Source organism: Gymnoscopelus braueri (genome assembly GCF_963280865.1).
Source record: "Gymnoscopelus braueri genome assembly, chromosome: 3".
Lineage (NCBI taxonomy): Eukaryota > Metazoa > Chordata > Actinopteri > Myctophiformes > Myctophidae > Gymnoscopelus > Gymnoscopelus braueri.
In genome coordinates, this window is record NC_137612.1 from 1,471,755 (window position 1) to 1,488,906 (window position 17,152).

The 17,152-nt window shown below is 45.6% G+C and overlaps 2 protein-coding genes across 2 annotated transcripts in view; one reads left to right on the forward strand and one right to left on the reverse strand.

The window, feature by feature from the left end:
• Positions 1-17,152, forward strand: part of LOC308082952 (inositol 1,4,5-trisphosphate-gated calcium channel ITPR1-like) — a 144,763-nt gene that overhangs the window by 72,874 nt on the left and 54,737 nt on the right. Inside the window, exons 20-29 of the mRNA XM_080425032.1 lie at positions 5,651-5,902; positions 6,570-6,711; positions 7,639-7,792; positions 8,522-8,715; positions 9,090-9,219; positions 9,460-9,514; positions 10,723-10,888; positions 11,875-12,051; positions 12,302-12,376; positions 12,972-13,109. Coding sequence (XP_080281158.1) covers positions 5,651-5,902; positions 6,570-6,711; positions 7,639-7,792; positions 8,522-8,715; positions 9,090-9,219; positions 9,460-9,514; positions 10,723-10,888; positions 11,875-12,051; positions 12,302-12,376; positions 12,972-13,109 — 1,483 coding nt within the window. The remainder of the gene's footprint in view (positions 1-5,650; positions 5,903-6,569; positions 6,712-7,638; positions 7,793-8,521; positions 8,716-9,089; positions 9,220-9,459; positions 9,515-10,722; positions 10,889-11,874; positions 12,052-12,301; positions 12,377-12,971; positions 13,110-17,152) is intronic.
• Positions 1,683-2,363, reverse strand: LOC308082861 (N-terminal Xaa-Pro-Lys N-methyltransferase 1-like; the record flags this gene model as incomplete). Its single annotated transcript, XM_080424922.1, has 1 exon — positions 1,683-2,363. The coding sequence occupies one exon, from the start codon at positions 2,361-2,363 to the stop codon at positions 1,683-1,685; it is 681 nt and encodes a 226-aa protein (XP_080281048.1).

Below are 17,152 nucleotides of genomic sequence, written 5' to 3' on the forward strand. Positions count from 1 at the left end.
TAGACCTAGTAGATCTCCTCATGTCTCTACCCGAGGGCCAGCGTGTAGACCTAGTAGATCTCCTCATGTCTCTCTACCTGAGGGCCAGTGTGTGGACCTAGTAGATCTCCTCATGTCTCTCTACCTGAGGGCCAGCGTGTGGACCTGGTAGATCTCCTCATGTCTCTACCTGAGGGCCAGTGTGTAGACCTAGTAGATCTCCTCATGTCTCTCTACCTGAGGGCCAGCGTGTGGACCTAGTAGATCTCCTCATGTCTCTCTACCTGAGGGCCAGTGTGTGGACCTAGTAGATCTCCTCATGTCTCTCTACCTGAGGGCCAGTGTGCAGACCTAGTAGATCTCCTCATGTCTCTACCTGAGGGCCAGTGTGTAGACCTAGTAGATCTCCTCATGTCTCTACCTGAGGGCCAGTGTGTAGACCTAGTAGATCTCCTCATGTCTCTCTACCTGAGGGCCAGTGTGTGGACCTAGTAGATCTCCTCATGTCTCTCTACCTGAGGGCCAGTGTGTGGACCTAGTAGATCTCCTCATGTCTCTACCTGAGGGCCAGCGTGTAGACCTGGTAGATCTCCTCATGTCTCTACCTGAGGGCCAGCGTGTGGACCTAGTAGATCTCCTCATGTCTCTCTCTCTACCTGAGGGCCAGTGTGTGGACCTAGTAGATCTCCTCATGTCTCTACCTGAGGGCTAGTGTGTAGACCTAGTAGATCTCCTCATGTCTCTACCTGAGGGCCAGCGTGTAGACCTAGTAGATCTCCTCATGTCTCTACCTGAGGGCCAGCGTGTAGACCTAGTAGATCTCCTCATGTCTCTACCTGAGGGCCAGCGTGTAGACCTGGTAGATCTCCTCATGTCTCTACCTGAGGGCCAGTGTGTGGACCTAGTAGATCTCCTCATGTCTCTACCTGAGGGCCAGCGTGTAGACCTAGTAGATCTCCTCATGTCTCTACCTGAGGGCCAGCGTGTAGACCTGGTAGATCTCCTCATGTCTCTACCTGAGGGCCAGTGTGTGGACCTAGTAGATCTCCTCATGTCTCTACCTGAGGGCCAGCGTGTGGACCTAGTAGATCTCCTCATGTCTCTACCTGAGGGCCAGCGTGTGGACCTAGTAGATCTCCTCATGTCTCTCTACCTGAGGGCCAGTGTGTGGACCTAGTAGATCTCCTCATGTCTCTCTACCTGAGGGCCAGTGTGTGGACCTAGTAGATCTCCTCATGTCTCTCTACCTGAGGGCCAGCGTGTGGACCTAGTAGATCTCCTCATGTCTCTCTACCTGAGGGCCAGTGTGCAGACCTAGTAGATCTCCTCATGTCTCTACCTGAGGGCCAGTGTGTGGACCTAGTAGATCTCCTCATGTCTCTCTACCTGAGGGCCAGCGTGTGGACCTAGTAGATCTCCTCATGTCTCTCTACCTGAGGGCCAGTGTGCAGACCTAGTAGATCTCCTCATGTCTCTACCTGAGGGCCAGCGTGTAGACCTAGTAGATCTCCTCATGTCTCTACCTGAGGGCCAGCGTGTGGACCTAGTAGATCTCCTCATGTCTCTCTACCTGAGGGCCAGTGTGTGGACCTAGTAGATCTCCTCATGTCTCTCTACCTGAGGGCCAGCGTGTGGACCTGGTAGATCTCCTCATGTCTCTACCTGAGGGCCAGCGTGTGGACCTAGTAGATCTCCTCATGTCTCTACCTGAGGGCCAGCGTGTGGACCTGGTAGATCTCCTCGGGGAAGTCCATCTGCTGCTCTTCGTGTACCACGCGTAGCCCCGCCCGCCGCACCAGGCTCCGCACGATGCTCAGCTCGCGGCACACGCTGCTGTCCTCGTCGTCCTCCACGGCGCCGTCTCCAGCGTGCGCCACGTTGTCCTTGATGACGATCAGGCCGTGGGGCCTCAGGGCGGCGTGGCAGCGGCCCAGGAAGTCGGCCAGGTGGTCGTCGGTCAGGTGACCGATGACCCACTGGATCCAGATGACGTCGTAGCGGCCGCGCTCCGGCACAAAGTCCTGCAGCCCGCAGCAGAAGTAGTTGCCCACGCGCTCGGCGCCGTCCCGGCCCAGGTAGGAGGCGGCCTCGTCCAGGAACTCCTTGGTCACGTCCACCATGTCCACGGCGCCAAACAGAGGGAGGAGCAGGCCCTTGGTGACGCGGCCGATGCCCGCGCCGCAGTCCAGGGCGCGGCCCGTGCCCGCCTTCCCCTCCTGGCCTTCCTCGCCGAGGAACGTCCGCAGGAACACCCTGGACGAGCGGAGGTCGATGTCGGAGATGCTGCCGTATTCGCCCAGCATGCCGTCCACGGTGGGACGGACATTCCTCCAGTACTCCTCTGCGTTGGAGTAGAAGCTCGTCTCGTCCTCGTCATCGCTCATGTTATCATCTCTAAACGTCCACCGTCTCTTTCATGGTGCACAACATTTATGATGACATGTACACACTGATGTGTGCTCCCTCGTCTGAACACGGCCCTGCCTGGTCTCTGTTCACCCTCTGAACACAGTGTCTGGTCTCTGGTCACCCTCTGAACACAGTGTTTCGTCTCTGTTCACCCTCTGAACACAGTCCTTTCTGGTCTCTGGTCACCCTCTGAACACAGTGTTTCGTCTCTGTTCACCCTCTGAACACAGTCCTTTCTGGTCTCTGGTCACCCTCTGAACACAGTCCTTTCTGGTCTCTGGTCACCCTCTGAACACAGTGTTTCGTCTCTGTTCACCCTCTGAACACAGTGTCTGGTCTCTGGTCACCCTCTGAACACAGTGTCTGGTCTCTGGTCACCCTCTGAACACAGTGTTTCGTCTCTGTTCACCCTCTGAACACAGTCCTTTCTGGTCTCTGTTCACCCTCTGAACACAGTCCTTTCTGGTCTCTGTTCACCCTCTGAACACAGTCCTTTCTGGTCTCTGTTCACCCTCTGAACACAGTCCTTTCTGGTCTCTGGTCACCCTCTGAACACAGTCCTTTCTGGTCTCTGGTCAGCCTCTGAACACAGTGTTTCGTCTCTGGTCACCCTCTGAACACAGTCCTTTCTGGTCTCTGGTCACCCTCTGAACACAGTTGTTCGTCTCTGGTCACCCTCTGAACACAGTCCTTTCTGGTCTCTGGTCAGCCTCTGAACACAGTCCTTTCTGGTCTCTGGTCACCCTCTGAACACAGTTGTTCGTCTCTGGTCAGTGTCTGAACACGGCAGCCCTGTCTGGTCTCTGTTCACCGTCCGAAACACAGTCCTGTTTGGTTACTGGTCACCGTCTGAACACAGTACTGTCTGGTTACTGGTTACTGTCAGCAAGAGGAGGAGTCACCAATTATGTGGAGGACATGATGACACGTCCTGTTGCTATGGAAACCTAATGTTGCGTCACGCCGTCACCATACTGTGTATATATAAGCCCTTCAGACCCAATAAACAATTGATTTACTCATACTAGACGGGCACTGTCTAAGAAAACAACAAAATAAAGATGGAGCTTGTTGCACTCATAATAATTTCACCCACTTATTATTAATACTACTGTAATGCACTTCATGTTGGCGTTAGCCAAGCCTACCTGTCATGCCTACAGTGAGTCCAAAACGCTGCCCCTCGCCTCTTACTAGGGGCTCCCTGTTCATTACAGGATTCAGTTTTAAGATTTAAGTCTTTAAATGGCTTGGCACCAATGTAGCCTACATATCAGGGCTTCTACCGCCCAGAAACCCCACGAGGGTCTTGAAGTCTACTGACCAGTCATTTCTTCTGGTCCTGCAGCAAACGAGGCCGAAGACCAGGGAGGATAGATGGATCCTATTTAGCGCCCAAACTGTGGAACGATCTTCCACCCCGTGTTAGAGCGTCTCAAACTGTATTTAAATTACGTTTGAGAACTCACTTGTACTCCTGTAGCCTGACACTCAGCCTGAATTTTCATTTCGTTTCACGCCATTATTCAGTCTGAAAGCCCTCCCCCACTACAGCCATTTCTGGGATGGGCGTTGTCAAAGAGGCAGTCTTCGGCGATTGGTTCACCCCTAACCGATCACAATAGTAGCAAAGCAGATGACGTCGTTGCCAGTTATGCTAATTGTTATGTTGCTAACCAAACAAACACGGTAAAATATGTCTGATGACGTTTCTAAAACCTGTCGTTTCTCTAAAGAGAATTTGTTTTTAAACAGCCGATTCTCAAACGTACGCTCTATATTTGGGGGGCCAACAGCCTCAGAAAAAACTTTGTGCGAACGGTTTCGGGAGGTTGGAGTCAATCGGCGGGCGCAGCCATGTGTGTTTGTGTTTGGACGGCGCCGTTGTTTGACGTCATCGAGTTGAAATGACGCTGATTGGTCGTACAGATTTTCAACCGAGTCTGACACCTCCTTCGACAGCGTCACCAAACCCTGAATCGCCTGAACATATATTTTTTAATGGGCGTGGCTAGCGGTTCAGGGGCTGGAGTCAGGCTAGTACTCCTGGGCTTTCAATGATCCCGACTGAGAGTTGCTGTTTCCGTTAGGAAACCTCCAAACCTCCAAAAAAACATCTGGGGTTAGGGTTATACATTTAGTGGTTAGATTTAGGGGTTAGAGTTAGAATTATGCTTGATTATACTTAGTTTTGCGCTGGTGTCATACGCCGAAAAATAGCCAATCTACAAGCTCACAATCTTGCAAACTTGTAGATCTATTTCTCAGCTTCAGGCTCGTAGTTATTAAAGGGCAAGACCACTTTGGTAGAGGTTTGGGTTGTGTAGTTACCTTGCCATGATGCAACTCGAAAGGTGGACAAGAAATCAAAAAATATTGCTCCATTGATTAGAAATTGATAATTCTAAATTTGCCCCTCATTGACTTACATTGTACAGTAAAACAGATCTCAAAGTCACTCTTTTAGCACGTAAATGAACACGAACAAAGCTGATTCAGACAATATAGAGCATCACCAAACCCAGTACTGTTTTTTTTTTTTTATAAACATGTTAACTTCCTGCTGATTTTACTATTTGAAGATCCGGATCCGGATCCGCGAATCCAGTCCGGGTTCTTAATAAAAATAGCAAAATCTACAGGAAGTTAACATTTTTATTTAAAAAAAAAACAGTACTGGGTTTGGTGATGTTCTATATTGTCTGAATCAACTTTGTTTGCATTTGTTTACATGCTAAAAGAGTGACTTTGAGAGCTGTTTTACCGTACAATGTAAGTCAATGAGGAGCATATTTTGAATTATCAATTTCTAATCAATGGAGCAATTATTTTAGATTTCTTGTCCACCTTTGGAGTTGCATCATGGCAAGGTAACCACACAACCCAAACCTCTACCAAAGTGGTCTTGCCCTTTAATAGCAATATGAAAAAATGGCATTCATGAATTCACTGTCTTAAAATGTTGATGTCCTCACATGTATAGTAATACAAACCTGTGTGTGTGTGCGTGTGTGCGTGTGTGCGTGTGTGTGTGTGTGCGTGTGTGTGTGTGTGTCTGTGTCTGTGTGTGTGTGTGTGTGTGTGTGTGTGCGTGTCTGTGTGTGTGCGCGCGTGTGTGTGTGTGTGTGTGTGTGTGTGTGTGTGTGTGTGTGTGTGTGTGTGTGTGCGTGTCTGTGTGTGTGCGCGCGTGTGTGTGTGTGTGTGTGTGTGTGTGTGTGTGTGTGTGTCTGTGTGTCTGTGTGTGTGTGTGTTCTGCCTCCAGGTACCAGCTGAACCTGTTTGCCAGGATGTGTCTGGACCGCCAGTATCTCGCCATCAACAAGATCTCGGGCCAGCTGGACGTGGACCTCATCCTGCGCTGCATGTCGGACGAGGACCTCCCCTACGACCTCCGCGCCTCCTTCTGCCGCATGATGCTGCACATGCACGTGGACCGAGACCCCCAGGAGCAGGTCACGCCCGTCAAGTACGCCCGCCTCTGGTCCGAGATCCCCTCGGAGATCGCCATCGACGAGTGAGTCCAACCGTTTGATCGATTGATTGATTGAATACTTTACAGCACTGTTTCCCAAACAGTGGGTCAGGGCCCATGTTTGGGTCGCTGACCAATTGCTATGGGTCGCGAGTAAATATGTTTCCTACATTAAAAAAAAAAAAAAAGATTTCCACGTGAATATTTGCATTGATGTTACGGTTCACAAACACCATTTATTTTGTTTTGTTCAAGTTTAACCCATTAAGACCTCAACTCATCAAGCTTGTAAATCTGCCATTTTTGAAAAATCTTGAAAATGTGTGCAAATCTATATATATATATTTTTTTTTTTAAAGCGATTTTTTTTACTCAAATCTTTGCTTCTGGGGGTCCCTGGAACAACATATTTTACAAACATTCCCTTTAAAAAAAATATGTATTCAAAGATTTGCACAAATTGTCAAGATGTTTCTAAAATAGCAGATCTACAAGTTCATAGCACGGGACTCTGTGCCGTGCTATGAGCTTGTAGATCTACTATTTTTGAATAGCCCAAAGAAATCTAACATGACACATGTCCCGGTCATTTCCCGGTCTTAAGTGGTTAAGGATACATTTTTGCATCAAAGCAGCATGTTAGTTTCCTCGTTCCCGTATTAACCAGCAGGTCCATCCTTCCTTCATGTCCGTGTTTTGTTTCGTTCAGCTACGACAACGATGGAACGTCCAAGGACGAGATCAAGGAGCGTTTCTGTCTGACCATGGAGTTTGTGGAGAACTACCTGAGGGACGTGGTGTGTCAGAGTTTCCCCTTCGCCGACAAGGAGAAGAACAAGCTCACCTTCGAGGTTAGAGACCGTAGCTACTGGGGATACGGGACGATTTACTGGTTAAAAAAACAATTAACCTACAGTATTACTGTAGACAGAAGTCATCAATATGTCCGTTAACTAAAATCTAAAATGACACAGATGCTCTCCCTACTACGGGAGAATGTATTGGTTAAAACTAATTAACTCATTGCCTGCCAAAAACATTTATAAACGTTTTTGGCAAAAAACATATAAAAAAAAAAAGATATCTAAACATTTTCTTTATTTTTGGGGTTTTAACCAGGTTAATAACCAGGAGATAACATTTTCCAAAAAGTTCAATGTTAAGAAATAAACGGACAAAATGCATTTTTTTAAAGTACTAGCTTAGAAAAGACTGGCAGAGGCTACAGACTGTTCTAGAAAAAACTCTGTCAGTCTAAGAGTTAACCTACAGTCAGGGGTCATAGCTATGCTGGCTTGTGGAGAACATTTCTGTCAAAATTCCATTTGTTCCACACTGACCACGGACAACAATATTACCAGAAAGTACTAGTCCTGAATGACCAAAACAGGTCTGTAACTCTGAGAATTACTTGGTCCTTGCAAATAAAACATTTGATAACCAGTACTAGTGGACTCCTAATGTGCCATAGTGTCATAGTCAATCAGTGTCATTCATATTCTGAAGAAACCCTGGAGACTGACATCCAGTAATTGGGTCTCATGATCAAAATAAGAACAATTATGAAAAAGAAAGTCTAAAACTTGCCACGGACAAGGCCACGTCTTTACCACAGACACATGTCTTTGTGTACGGACATATTGATGACCTTTGTCTACAGTATATACAGTAGCTACAATCTAAAATGACACAGATGCTCTCCCGGTGTTAATGGGGGTTGAACTTCCTTTATGAATCAAATGGACTTGACCTCTTTGAACCTCTGTTGTTGTGGTCAGGTGGTCAACCTGGCCAGGAACCTCATCTACTTTGGCTTCTACAACTTCAGTGACCTGCTGAGGCTGACCAAGATCCTCCTGGCCATCCTGGACTGTGTGCACGACGTCAGCACCATCTTCCCCTTTAACAAGCTGGAGAAGGACGAGAGCAAAGGTAGGGGGCGCTGTCCACTCAAATGCTAGTTTTCACGTGGTGGACAGTGTTGCCAGGTTTTTTCGAGAGAAAACAGCGTCCGGATCTTATGAAATCAAGCCCAAAAAAAATCAGCAACCTGCCGTTTTCCACTTATTGAACCTTATGTACATCTGCCATTTTCAAATAAAATCTTGAGAAAGATAATGGGGGGTCCCTGGCACAACATATTTTCAGATGGGGTGGTTAATACACATTAATTTGGGGGTCCTTGACATGAAAATGTTTGAGAACCACTGGTTTAAACAAGATTAGGAAACAAGCAACTTCACTTTGCTTCTGGGGGTCCCTGGAACAAAATATTATGAAATCGGGGTCCGCGGTCAAAAATACATATAGTTTTGGGGTCCTTGTCATGAAAAAGTCTGAGCACCACTGATGTTCAGAAAACTGTTTGGATTTAGAAGACATTTATAGAATGGGCCTCAGGTCTTAACTCTTTGACTGCCGGAAATAAAACATTTGCTACGCCACTGCCTGGGAGCCAAACAGTGACCCATAGGAGAGTGAACAGCGCCATCTAGTGGAAAACCACTGAAAACACAAAATCATTGGTAGGCTACACCTTAGCAAAATATGACGAGACATTGGCAGTCAACGAGTTAATGGATTAAGACCTAAATAGTAAATAGTAACTGTGTGTCCAGGCAGTAATGTGATGAGGTCTATCCATGTCTACTGTGTGTCTAGGCAGTAATGTGATGAGGTCTATCCATGGCGTGGGGGAGCTCATGACCCAGGTGGTCCTCAGAGGTGGGGGCTTCCTGCCCACCATGCCCATCAACCCCCCCAACGGAGACTCTGTCAACAAGACCCAGACGGAACCCGAGAAACAGGACATCCTGGTGATGGACACCAAGCTGAAGATCATCGAGATCTTACAGGTGAGGAGCATGGATGGATGGATAGATGGATGGATGGATGGATAGATGGATGGATAAATTCAAAATGGGCAAAAATCTGCCTCCTGGTGGCGCTATAACAGGCCCATGTGAAGAATTGGGGGCATAGGTTCTGCTCTGTTATCCAGGGAGTGTGTGTGCACAGTTTCACACTGAGTGGGCCAACGGTGCCCGAGATTAGCTGTTCACAGACGGACGTACGGGCAGGGGGCAAAACATAATCTCCTTTTGGACTATGTCAATGTCCATACTGTATGCACACACACTCTGTGTGCTTTCCTAAAGCCTTATCACTCATGATCATCATAATAATAATCATATTCATAATGCGTGCTGTATTATCGTTTGTGCTGCAGTTCATCTTGAACGTACGTCTGGACTACAGGATATCCTGTCTGCTCTGTATCTTCAAGAGAGAGTTTGACGAGAGCAACTCCCAGACGGAGCTTTCTATTGGTTCACAGGACGGACCCAACAACATGCCAGGTCAGTCTACAGGTCAGTCTACAGTTCAGTCTATAAAGTAGTCCATTAATAGTAATAATAGTAATAGTCTATAAAGTAGTCAATACATAGTCAATAAAGTACAACCTTGAACCTAGAGATGAAGTCACACGTGTACAGATGAAGTCATACGTGTACAGATGAAGTCATACAAGTAGAGATGAAGTCATACATGTACAGATGAAGTCATACATGTAACATGTTGTGTGTCTGTGTCTTCAGGAGCGTTGGACTTTGAGCACATAGAGGAGCAGGCAGAGGGGATATTTGGTGGAAGGTAACGACCAGCGGTTTGATTTATGAAATACAATAAAACCACAGGGTTACAGCAGTTCCAGGATAAACTCAATACAGTCCTAAGACTTATTATTTCCATTGTGGTCCTCTCACGATCAACAGTTTGTGAGAGGACCAATGACATTGAGTGCCAATGACGTCTTTTGACTTAAAAAATATATATATATATATAGTATATATATTTTTTTTGGGGGGGCGGGTTTGGGTTTTTTTTCTCAAAGGAACTAGGAGAAAACGCTATTCAAAAAGTTGCTGCTCCATTCACTTCAATGTTAAAAAATAAACGTAGAAACAAATCACACTTTTCCAGTGAAAACACTGTATTTCTGAGTGAGACATGCCACTTTCAAACATCAGACAACACAGGTCAACGAGGTCACAATGACCTCGTTGACATTTGTGAAACCACACCGGAATCACCTCAGTGATTAGCAACCATCAGGGGATCAATCACACTGGAGACAAACACTCTGTGACTACTTGAAAAGGTAAAATAATAGCAAAATCCTGGCACAGGGATCAACAAGCTTGATATAAGTCTGGCACTGAATGAGTTAATACGTTAAAACAATTTATTACAATACAAAAGGAATGGCAGTAACATATACAGTACATACATAAACACAGGCACTCCACTATGTTTCCCTTCTAGACGTATGACCTCTTCTAATAGACATGCTTTTGTCTGCTTCTTTATCAATCCCGGAACACATACAGTGTCATTTTAGATTTTTAGCCATTGTTTTATACTTTCGGCTATTAAAAAAATACCAGATCTACAAGCTATTAGTGCGGCACCGAGGGCCCCGCTACGAGCTTGTAGATCTGCTATTTATTTTCAAATATTTTATTATGTTTTTTTAAAGTGAACATTTTTAACTCAAACCTTTGCTTCTGGGGGATTCTATAAATGTCTTCTAAATCCTAACTGTTATTTTTCAGGATTCAAATTAAAAAAAAAGCTCAAAATATGTCTTACTTTTCGCACTTGTAGATCTGCTACTTTTAATGCTTTTGTGTGAAGCTGTAGTATGATCAATCAGGGCGTTCATTCACGGACAAAATGCACAATAAGTTAAAATATGGAGAAACAAATGTGTGTGTGTGTGTGCGTGTGCGTGTGCGTGTGCGTGTGCGCGTGCGCGTGTGTTTGTGTGTGTGTGTGTGTGTGTGTGTGTGTGTCTCCAGTGAGGAGAACACTCCGTTGGACCTGGACGACCACGGCGGTCGGACGTTCCTGCGGGTCCTGCTCCACCTCACCATGCATGACTACCCCCCCCTGGTGTCCAGGGCCTTGCACCTCCTCTTCAGACACTTCAGCCAGAGACAGGAGGTCCTACAGGCCTTCAAACAGGTAGCACATCCATCCATCCATCCATCCATCTCCAACCGCTTATCCAGAGTCGGGTCGCGGGGGCAACAGTTCCAACAGAGATTTCCAGACTTCCCTTTCCTGAGCAACATTATCCACTTCCTCCTGGGGGGTCCCAAGGTGTTCCCAGGCCAGTGTGGCGATATAATCCGCCCATCTGGTCCTTGGTCTGCCCCGGGGTATCCTCCTCCCAGTAGGACGTGCAGCGAGGACCTGCCCTCGGGAGGTCTTCCGTACTAGATGCCGAACCACCTATAGCTGGCTCCTTTCCAAGTGAAGGAGCAGCGGTTCTACTCCGAGTCCCGGGTCGTTTGACATGAAAACGTTTGAGAACCGATTGATCTCTAGATTGATAACACCTGTGTTCCTTTTGCTTAGAAACCTTGCATAATACATCTTTTTTTTTGCCGTTTCTTTAATTTTTTTGCTATTTTACCTGAGGTGAATGTGATGTGATTTTTCTGCCTTTATTTCATACAGTAGACTGACAGGACAGGAAATGGGTAGTGACACGCGGCAAAGGTCGTCGGGAACGGGACTCGAACCCGCGACACGCTGTCAGGCTGCATTAGCGGCCTAGGTGACCGGACCGCTATATGCCAGCCGTCCGGGCCATTCGTGAAATGATTGATTATGTTATGTTATGTTCAACTCCAATGTTGCTGACTGACTCATGCATGCTTGTACAGATGTTTCAGAGAGCCATTGGCGCTTCAGTGGAACATCAGTGAATTGTCCTAGCATTGTCACAGAGAATGGGGGAGAAGTGTGAAATGGTGCCAGGTGTGAATTGGCCTCATTTCACACCAGGCAAATCAGGCATAAGAATGAGGGTGAAAAGACACTTTTCAGGAAAAAAAAACTTTTGAGGGAAAGATCAGGAAAGTGTGAAGAGGTGAGATGTAATGACGCTCTGCACACACTGCAATGGTCAACCATGCTGCTGGTTCTTCTGTGTGTCCGTCCAGGTCCAGCTGCTGGTGACCAGCCAGGACGTGGACAACTACAAGCAGATCAAGTTTGACCTGGACCAGCTGAGGTCCATCGTGGAGAAGTCTGAGCTGTGGGTCTACAAGAGACAAGGTCCAGACGAGAGCAGCATGGACGCTGGAGACCAGCAACACTCTGAGACACCTCATAAAAAGGTATTATTCATTCAACCTTCATCATCATTGAGGGAGACCCTCATTTTCATGCATACACCCTCGCCCAGGTGACCCAGCCAGGGTTGATCAAGCCCCGACTTACGTCCCAGGTAGCTTACACATATATATATAACATAAGAACAACAAGAACAATTATAATGTTGACAACAAACAGTTAAAACAGTTGCATACAAATTCATCCAGCCATTGAAATACGTCGTTATTTATTTATTGTTCCCTCCTCCTGCAGGGAGACTCCAGCAGTTCAGACAAGCCAAAAAAACCTGAAAGCACCAGCACCTACAACTACAGAGTGGTGAAGGAGGTGGGTCATCTTTAATGTCATGTCATCACACCATTACAGGTGTAAAATGCTGGGTGAAATTAAATGGGTGTACATTCTTTACACAGCCTGTTAAAGTTACAGTACATATTAGGCCTGACCTCGACTAAGTCGACTAGTCGACTGGTTAGTCGCGGGGGGTCCGAGTCAACTGCGTGTCTCTTAGTCGAATATAGTCGGGATTTTTTTATTTTTTTTAAGGGCCAAAAATGTTTTTAATTGTTTTTTGGCCAAGTCTACACCTGCAACCACACATAACTTCCACTGTATTCTTCTTATTCCTCGTCTTTGTATTGGTATTGTTTGTGTTGGAGCGCCTCAGTGCGGCTGCAGAGTTCATGTGCAACCTCTTCCAGAGAGAGATAGAGACACTAGAAACTCTGCTGGAGACAAAACAAACTGTGTAGACTTGGCCCTTTGAAATAAAATTTATTTTGGCCCTAAAAAAAATATATATTTTTTTTATATTAGTCGACTGCCAGTCGACTATTGGCAATTAGTCGCCAATTAGATTCGACTAAACAAATCCTTAGTCGGGGACAGGCCTAGTACATATTAATAACTTTCCTCTGTTCAGATCCTGCTGCGTCTCAGCAGGCTGTGTGTCCAGGAAGGTCTGTCAGGCAGGAAGAGCAGGAAGCAGCAGCAGAGGTTGCTGAGGAACATGGGGGCTCACGCTGTGGTCCTGGAGCTGCTGCAGATCCCTTATGAGAAGGTAAGGAACATGATGGTCCTGTAGATCCTTATGAGAAGGTAAGGAACATGATGGTCCTGTAGATCCTTATGAGAAGGTAAGGAACATGATGGTCCTCCTGTAGATCTTATGAGAAGGTAAGGAACATGATGGTCCTGTAGATCCTTATGAGAAGGTAAGGAACATGATGGTCCTCCTGTAGATCTTATGAGAAGGTAAGGAACATGATGGTCCTCCTGTAGATCTTATGAGAAGGTAAGGAACATGATGGTCCTGTAGATCCTTATGAGAAGGTAAGGAACATGATGGTCCTGTAGATCCTTATGAGAAGGTAAGGAACATGATGGTCCTCCTGTAGATCTTATGAGAAGGTAAGGAACATGATGGTCCTGTAGATCCTTATGAGAAGGTAAGGAACATGATGGTCCTGTAGATCCTTATGAGAAGGTAAGGAACATGATGGTCCTGTAGATCCTTATGAGAAGGTAAGGAACATGATGGTCCTCCTGTAGATCTTATGAGAAGTTAAGGAACACGATGGTTCTGTAGATCTTATGAGAAGGTAAGGAACATGATGGTTCTGTAGATCTTATGAGAAGGTAAGGAACATGATGGTCCTGTAGATCTTATGAGAAGGTGAGGAACATGATGGTCCTGGAGATCCTGCAGGACCACCACCCTTATGAGAAGGTTCACACCCATAAGGCTCTGTTTTTGGTCATCTGCAACTAACAATTGTTTTAATATTTTTTTGTGATTGTTATATCAATCGGATAGCCCAAGGATAGGATTCTTAGAAAAACACTCCTAACTCAGTTTATTTTTTTTTGTGATGAAAACACAGCCCCACAATGGCTGATTGTGGTTGGAATGTTATTGTCCCAGTGGATACACGTATCCCTCCACCTACCCACGGGGACTTTATTTTTATTATTATTTTTTTTACACAACGTGACTTACGGTAATTACGCTGGCAAGGGGATAAAAAACGATGTTTAACGATGTTTTCTTTTCTTTTTTTTTTTTTGTTTACTTTTCGAAATTTTGTATCCATTTCCGGTTCCGGTAGCACCACCGGAAACGGAATTATTTGGGATCCGGTTTTGCCGATCACGTCGGCCTCCATTCTAATGACGAAACTGAAACGCCATTTTCTCTTTGTAGTTTTTTTCCTCGCTGATCACTGTTTAACATAAACCGTTCTAACTACAACATGGAGGCACCGTTTGACACGTGGTTTTCACTGGTAGAAGCAGTGAGATCTCCGCGATGTTTACAAACAGTGCAGAGCTCAATCTTAAGGATTTTAACAAGGTCTATGGCGACGTGAAAAAAACAAAAAAACAACAATAAAACGTTGGCACTGGTGAGTACATTATGAGATTAACCTCTGGCATGGAATGTGTTAATATCTTAACACATCGGGTGCCGATCACGGTCTGGACCGTGTTTTCACATAGTAGCGCTCTGGTGCCGTTCACGGTCTGAACCGTGTTTTCAGTCTTTTTGTTTTTTTCGTTTTTCTCCACACGGGCGGGGCTAGAGCAGCTCTGGGAGTACCCATTGTGATCCTAAGAAGGATAGGCCAAATGGATCACCGGAAACAAAAACATGGCTTCCATCCGCTTCCTGTCTATTTCCTTCTTTAAAACGCCTATATCTCCGAATCTGTTTCCTGTGTGGAAAACCGCTCATGCGCGATGCGCGATCCGTCCCGGTTGTAACTTGCGGGTGAAATGTTATGGTTCCAGGCTGTAGCCAGGGTCCTCGCGCTACATGAATGGATGCTTTTTTTTACGTGGATTTGCTGGTCGTGGAGTCTAGAGCTTTAAACAGCAAAGCGCAATCAATGGGGAGAATGCTGGCACCCACGGTAAGTTGTTATGAAAAAATGCTGGCACCCGTAGTGTTAAGTAATGTGTTAAAGAAAAAAAATCAACAAATGAACAAATAGTTTTTTATAATCAACTCAATTGATTAATCTGATTAACAACTTAAGCCCTATCATGTATTAGATCTGAGCATGTAGAATGGCTATTTTATGTATTTATTCAATGAATGTGTTCTTATATTCTGTGCTGTAGGCCTTTGTGTTTGGGAAAGTGATGGTGATGTATATTGTAAGTTTATATTCCAGTGAGGAGTGCACATGATTGGGTGTTACACACAGTCTTATTGGATGAAGGGGAAATGTATTTATATTTATGAATGCATGCTGAAGTATTAATGTGATGTTTATCATGTTAATGAGAGAGTTGTCTCACACTGGGTGAACATGTGTGTGTATGTTATGGACATTCATGGTTCTCTTGGGAATACACAACATCACTGAGTTTCTGGCTGACATGCTGGTTTCACTCCATGGTGCTATTACACTGTGTGTGTGTGTGTGTGTGTGTGTGTGTGTGCGTGTGTGCGTGTGTGCGTGTGTGTGTGTGTGCGTGTGCGCGCGCGCGCGTTATAAATTGATTGGTTTGATTAAAGTAAAGCGTCTTTGAGTATTTTGAAAAGCGCTCGATACAGTTAAGATAACAAGTAAGACGCGCGAGGGCGGGAGGCAAAAAAAAAAAAAAAAAAAAGTAACCAATAAAAAAAATACAAAACATTTCTGCGTTAAAAGGAGCATCTTAGAAAAATACAAATTCACAAAAAAAAAACTTTGAATGTTTTTGAACAATTCAACAAAGTGTTTGAAGTGCCTGTTTCACCCACTTCCGGGGGGCGTAGCCAAAATCCGAGCCGGAAGTATTTGTTCGTAGACCCCCACCTAGGGGGGGTAGAAAAAGTTTCGGAGCGATTCGGGCACTTTTCATTTAACATGGGGTTTCAATGGGGAGTTTTTAGGAGCCTTCTCCGGGGCGTGGCTTCCGGGGGAAGGGGCGGGCTTAAACGCAACCTTGACAGGTGTGTTCAGTTTTCAAAGACCTTTCATTTTATGTATGGTACGTCTATATTGGGGTTAAGAATCTGGCCCGGTCCACGTTAGAACCCACCATACGCGCCTGCTACCGGCCACTCTACCCCTGAGCCACTGCCGCCCACTAAAAGCAAGCCGGTGTAAAAGCATGGCATAGAAACATCATAGGCAACCAGACTAGACTGAAGGGTCACATTAAAACTAGGCGGACAAACAGGCCAAAGACAAAACAAACACAGGCCAAGAAACAAGGACGAATGACATACAATAGATGTCATTGTGACTGGAGAGCTAGGACGTGGCTTCTGTGTTCATGATCTGAAAAGGATCCTGGAGGAAAGACACAGAAGTAGTGCTGTCAAAGTTAGCGCGTTATTGACACATTAACGCATGAGCGAATTAACCGCGAGGTGTGAATGAGCTGCACGCAAAGTTGTGTGTCCTCTCTCTCTCTCTCTCTAGTTACTAGTTACTAGTTACTAGACGCGTTGTGAGCTTGTAGATCTGCTATTTTCAAACATTTTTGTACTTTTACTTTTGGTACTTTAAGTACATTCTGATACCAACACTTTTACTCAAGTACATTTTTAATTCCAAACTTTTACTTGTAACAGAGTACTTCTGCATTGGAGTAGTGATACTTTTACTTAAGTAAAACATTTGAGTACTTTTTCCACCACTGATTAATAATAGCTCCGATAATATATAATATTTGTCAACTGTGATCTGCATGGACTCGGTTAGACACCGTTGTACTGGAGAAGTATAACTCTCGGTTAGACACCGTTGTACTGGAGAAGTATAACTCTCGGTTAGACACCGTTGTACTGGAGAAGTATAACTCTCGGTTAGACACCGTTGTACTGGAGAAGTATAACTCGGTTGGACACCGTTGTGTGGAGACACTGTCGCACACGTTGTAGCAGCAGCAGCAGCACACCCCCCCCCCCCACACACACACACACTGTTAGGCTACGCTACACAGAGAGAGAGAGAGAGAGACGGCATGAGGAGCTCAGTGGTGCTTAAAGGCGCACTGCAGTGACATTTTCGGTCATTTTATTTTGAAGGTTCAGTCTGAAACGTCGGCTCAACCGACTCTAAACCAATCAGAAGGTCCCATCCCTTCAGGCTATGGGACGTTGGA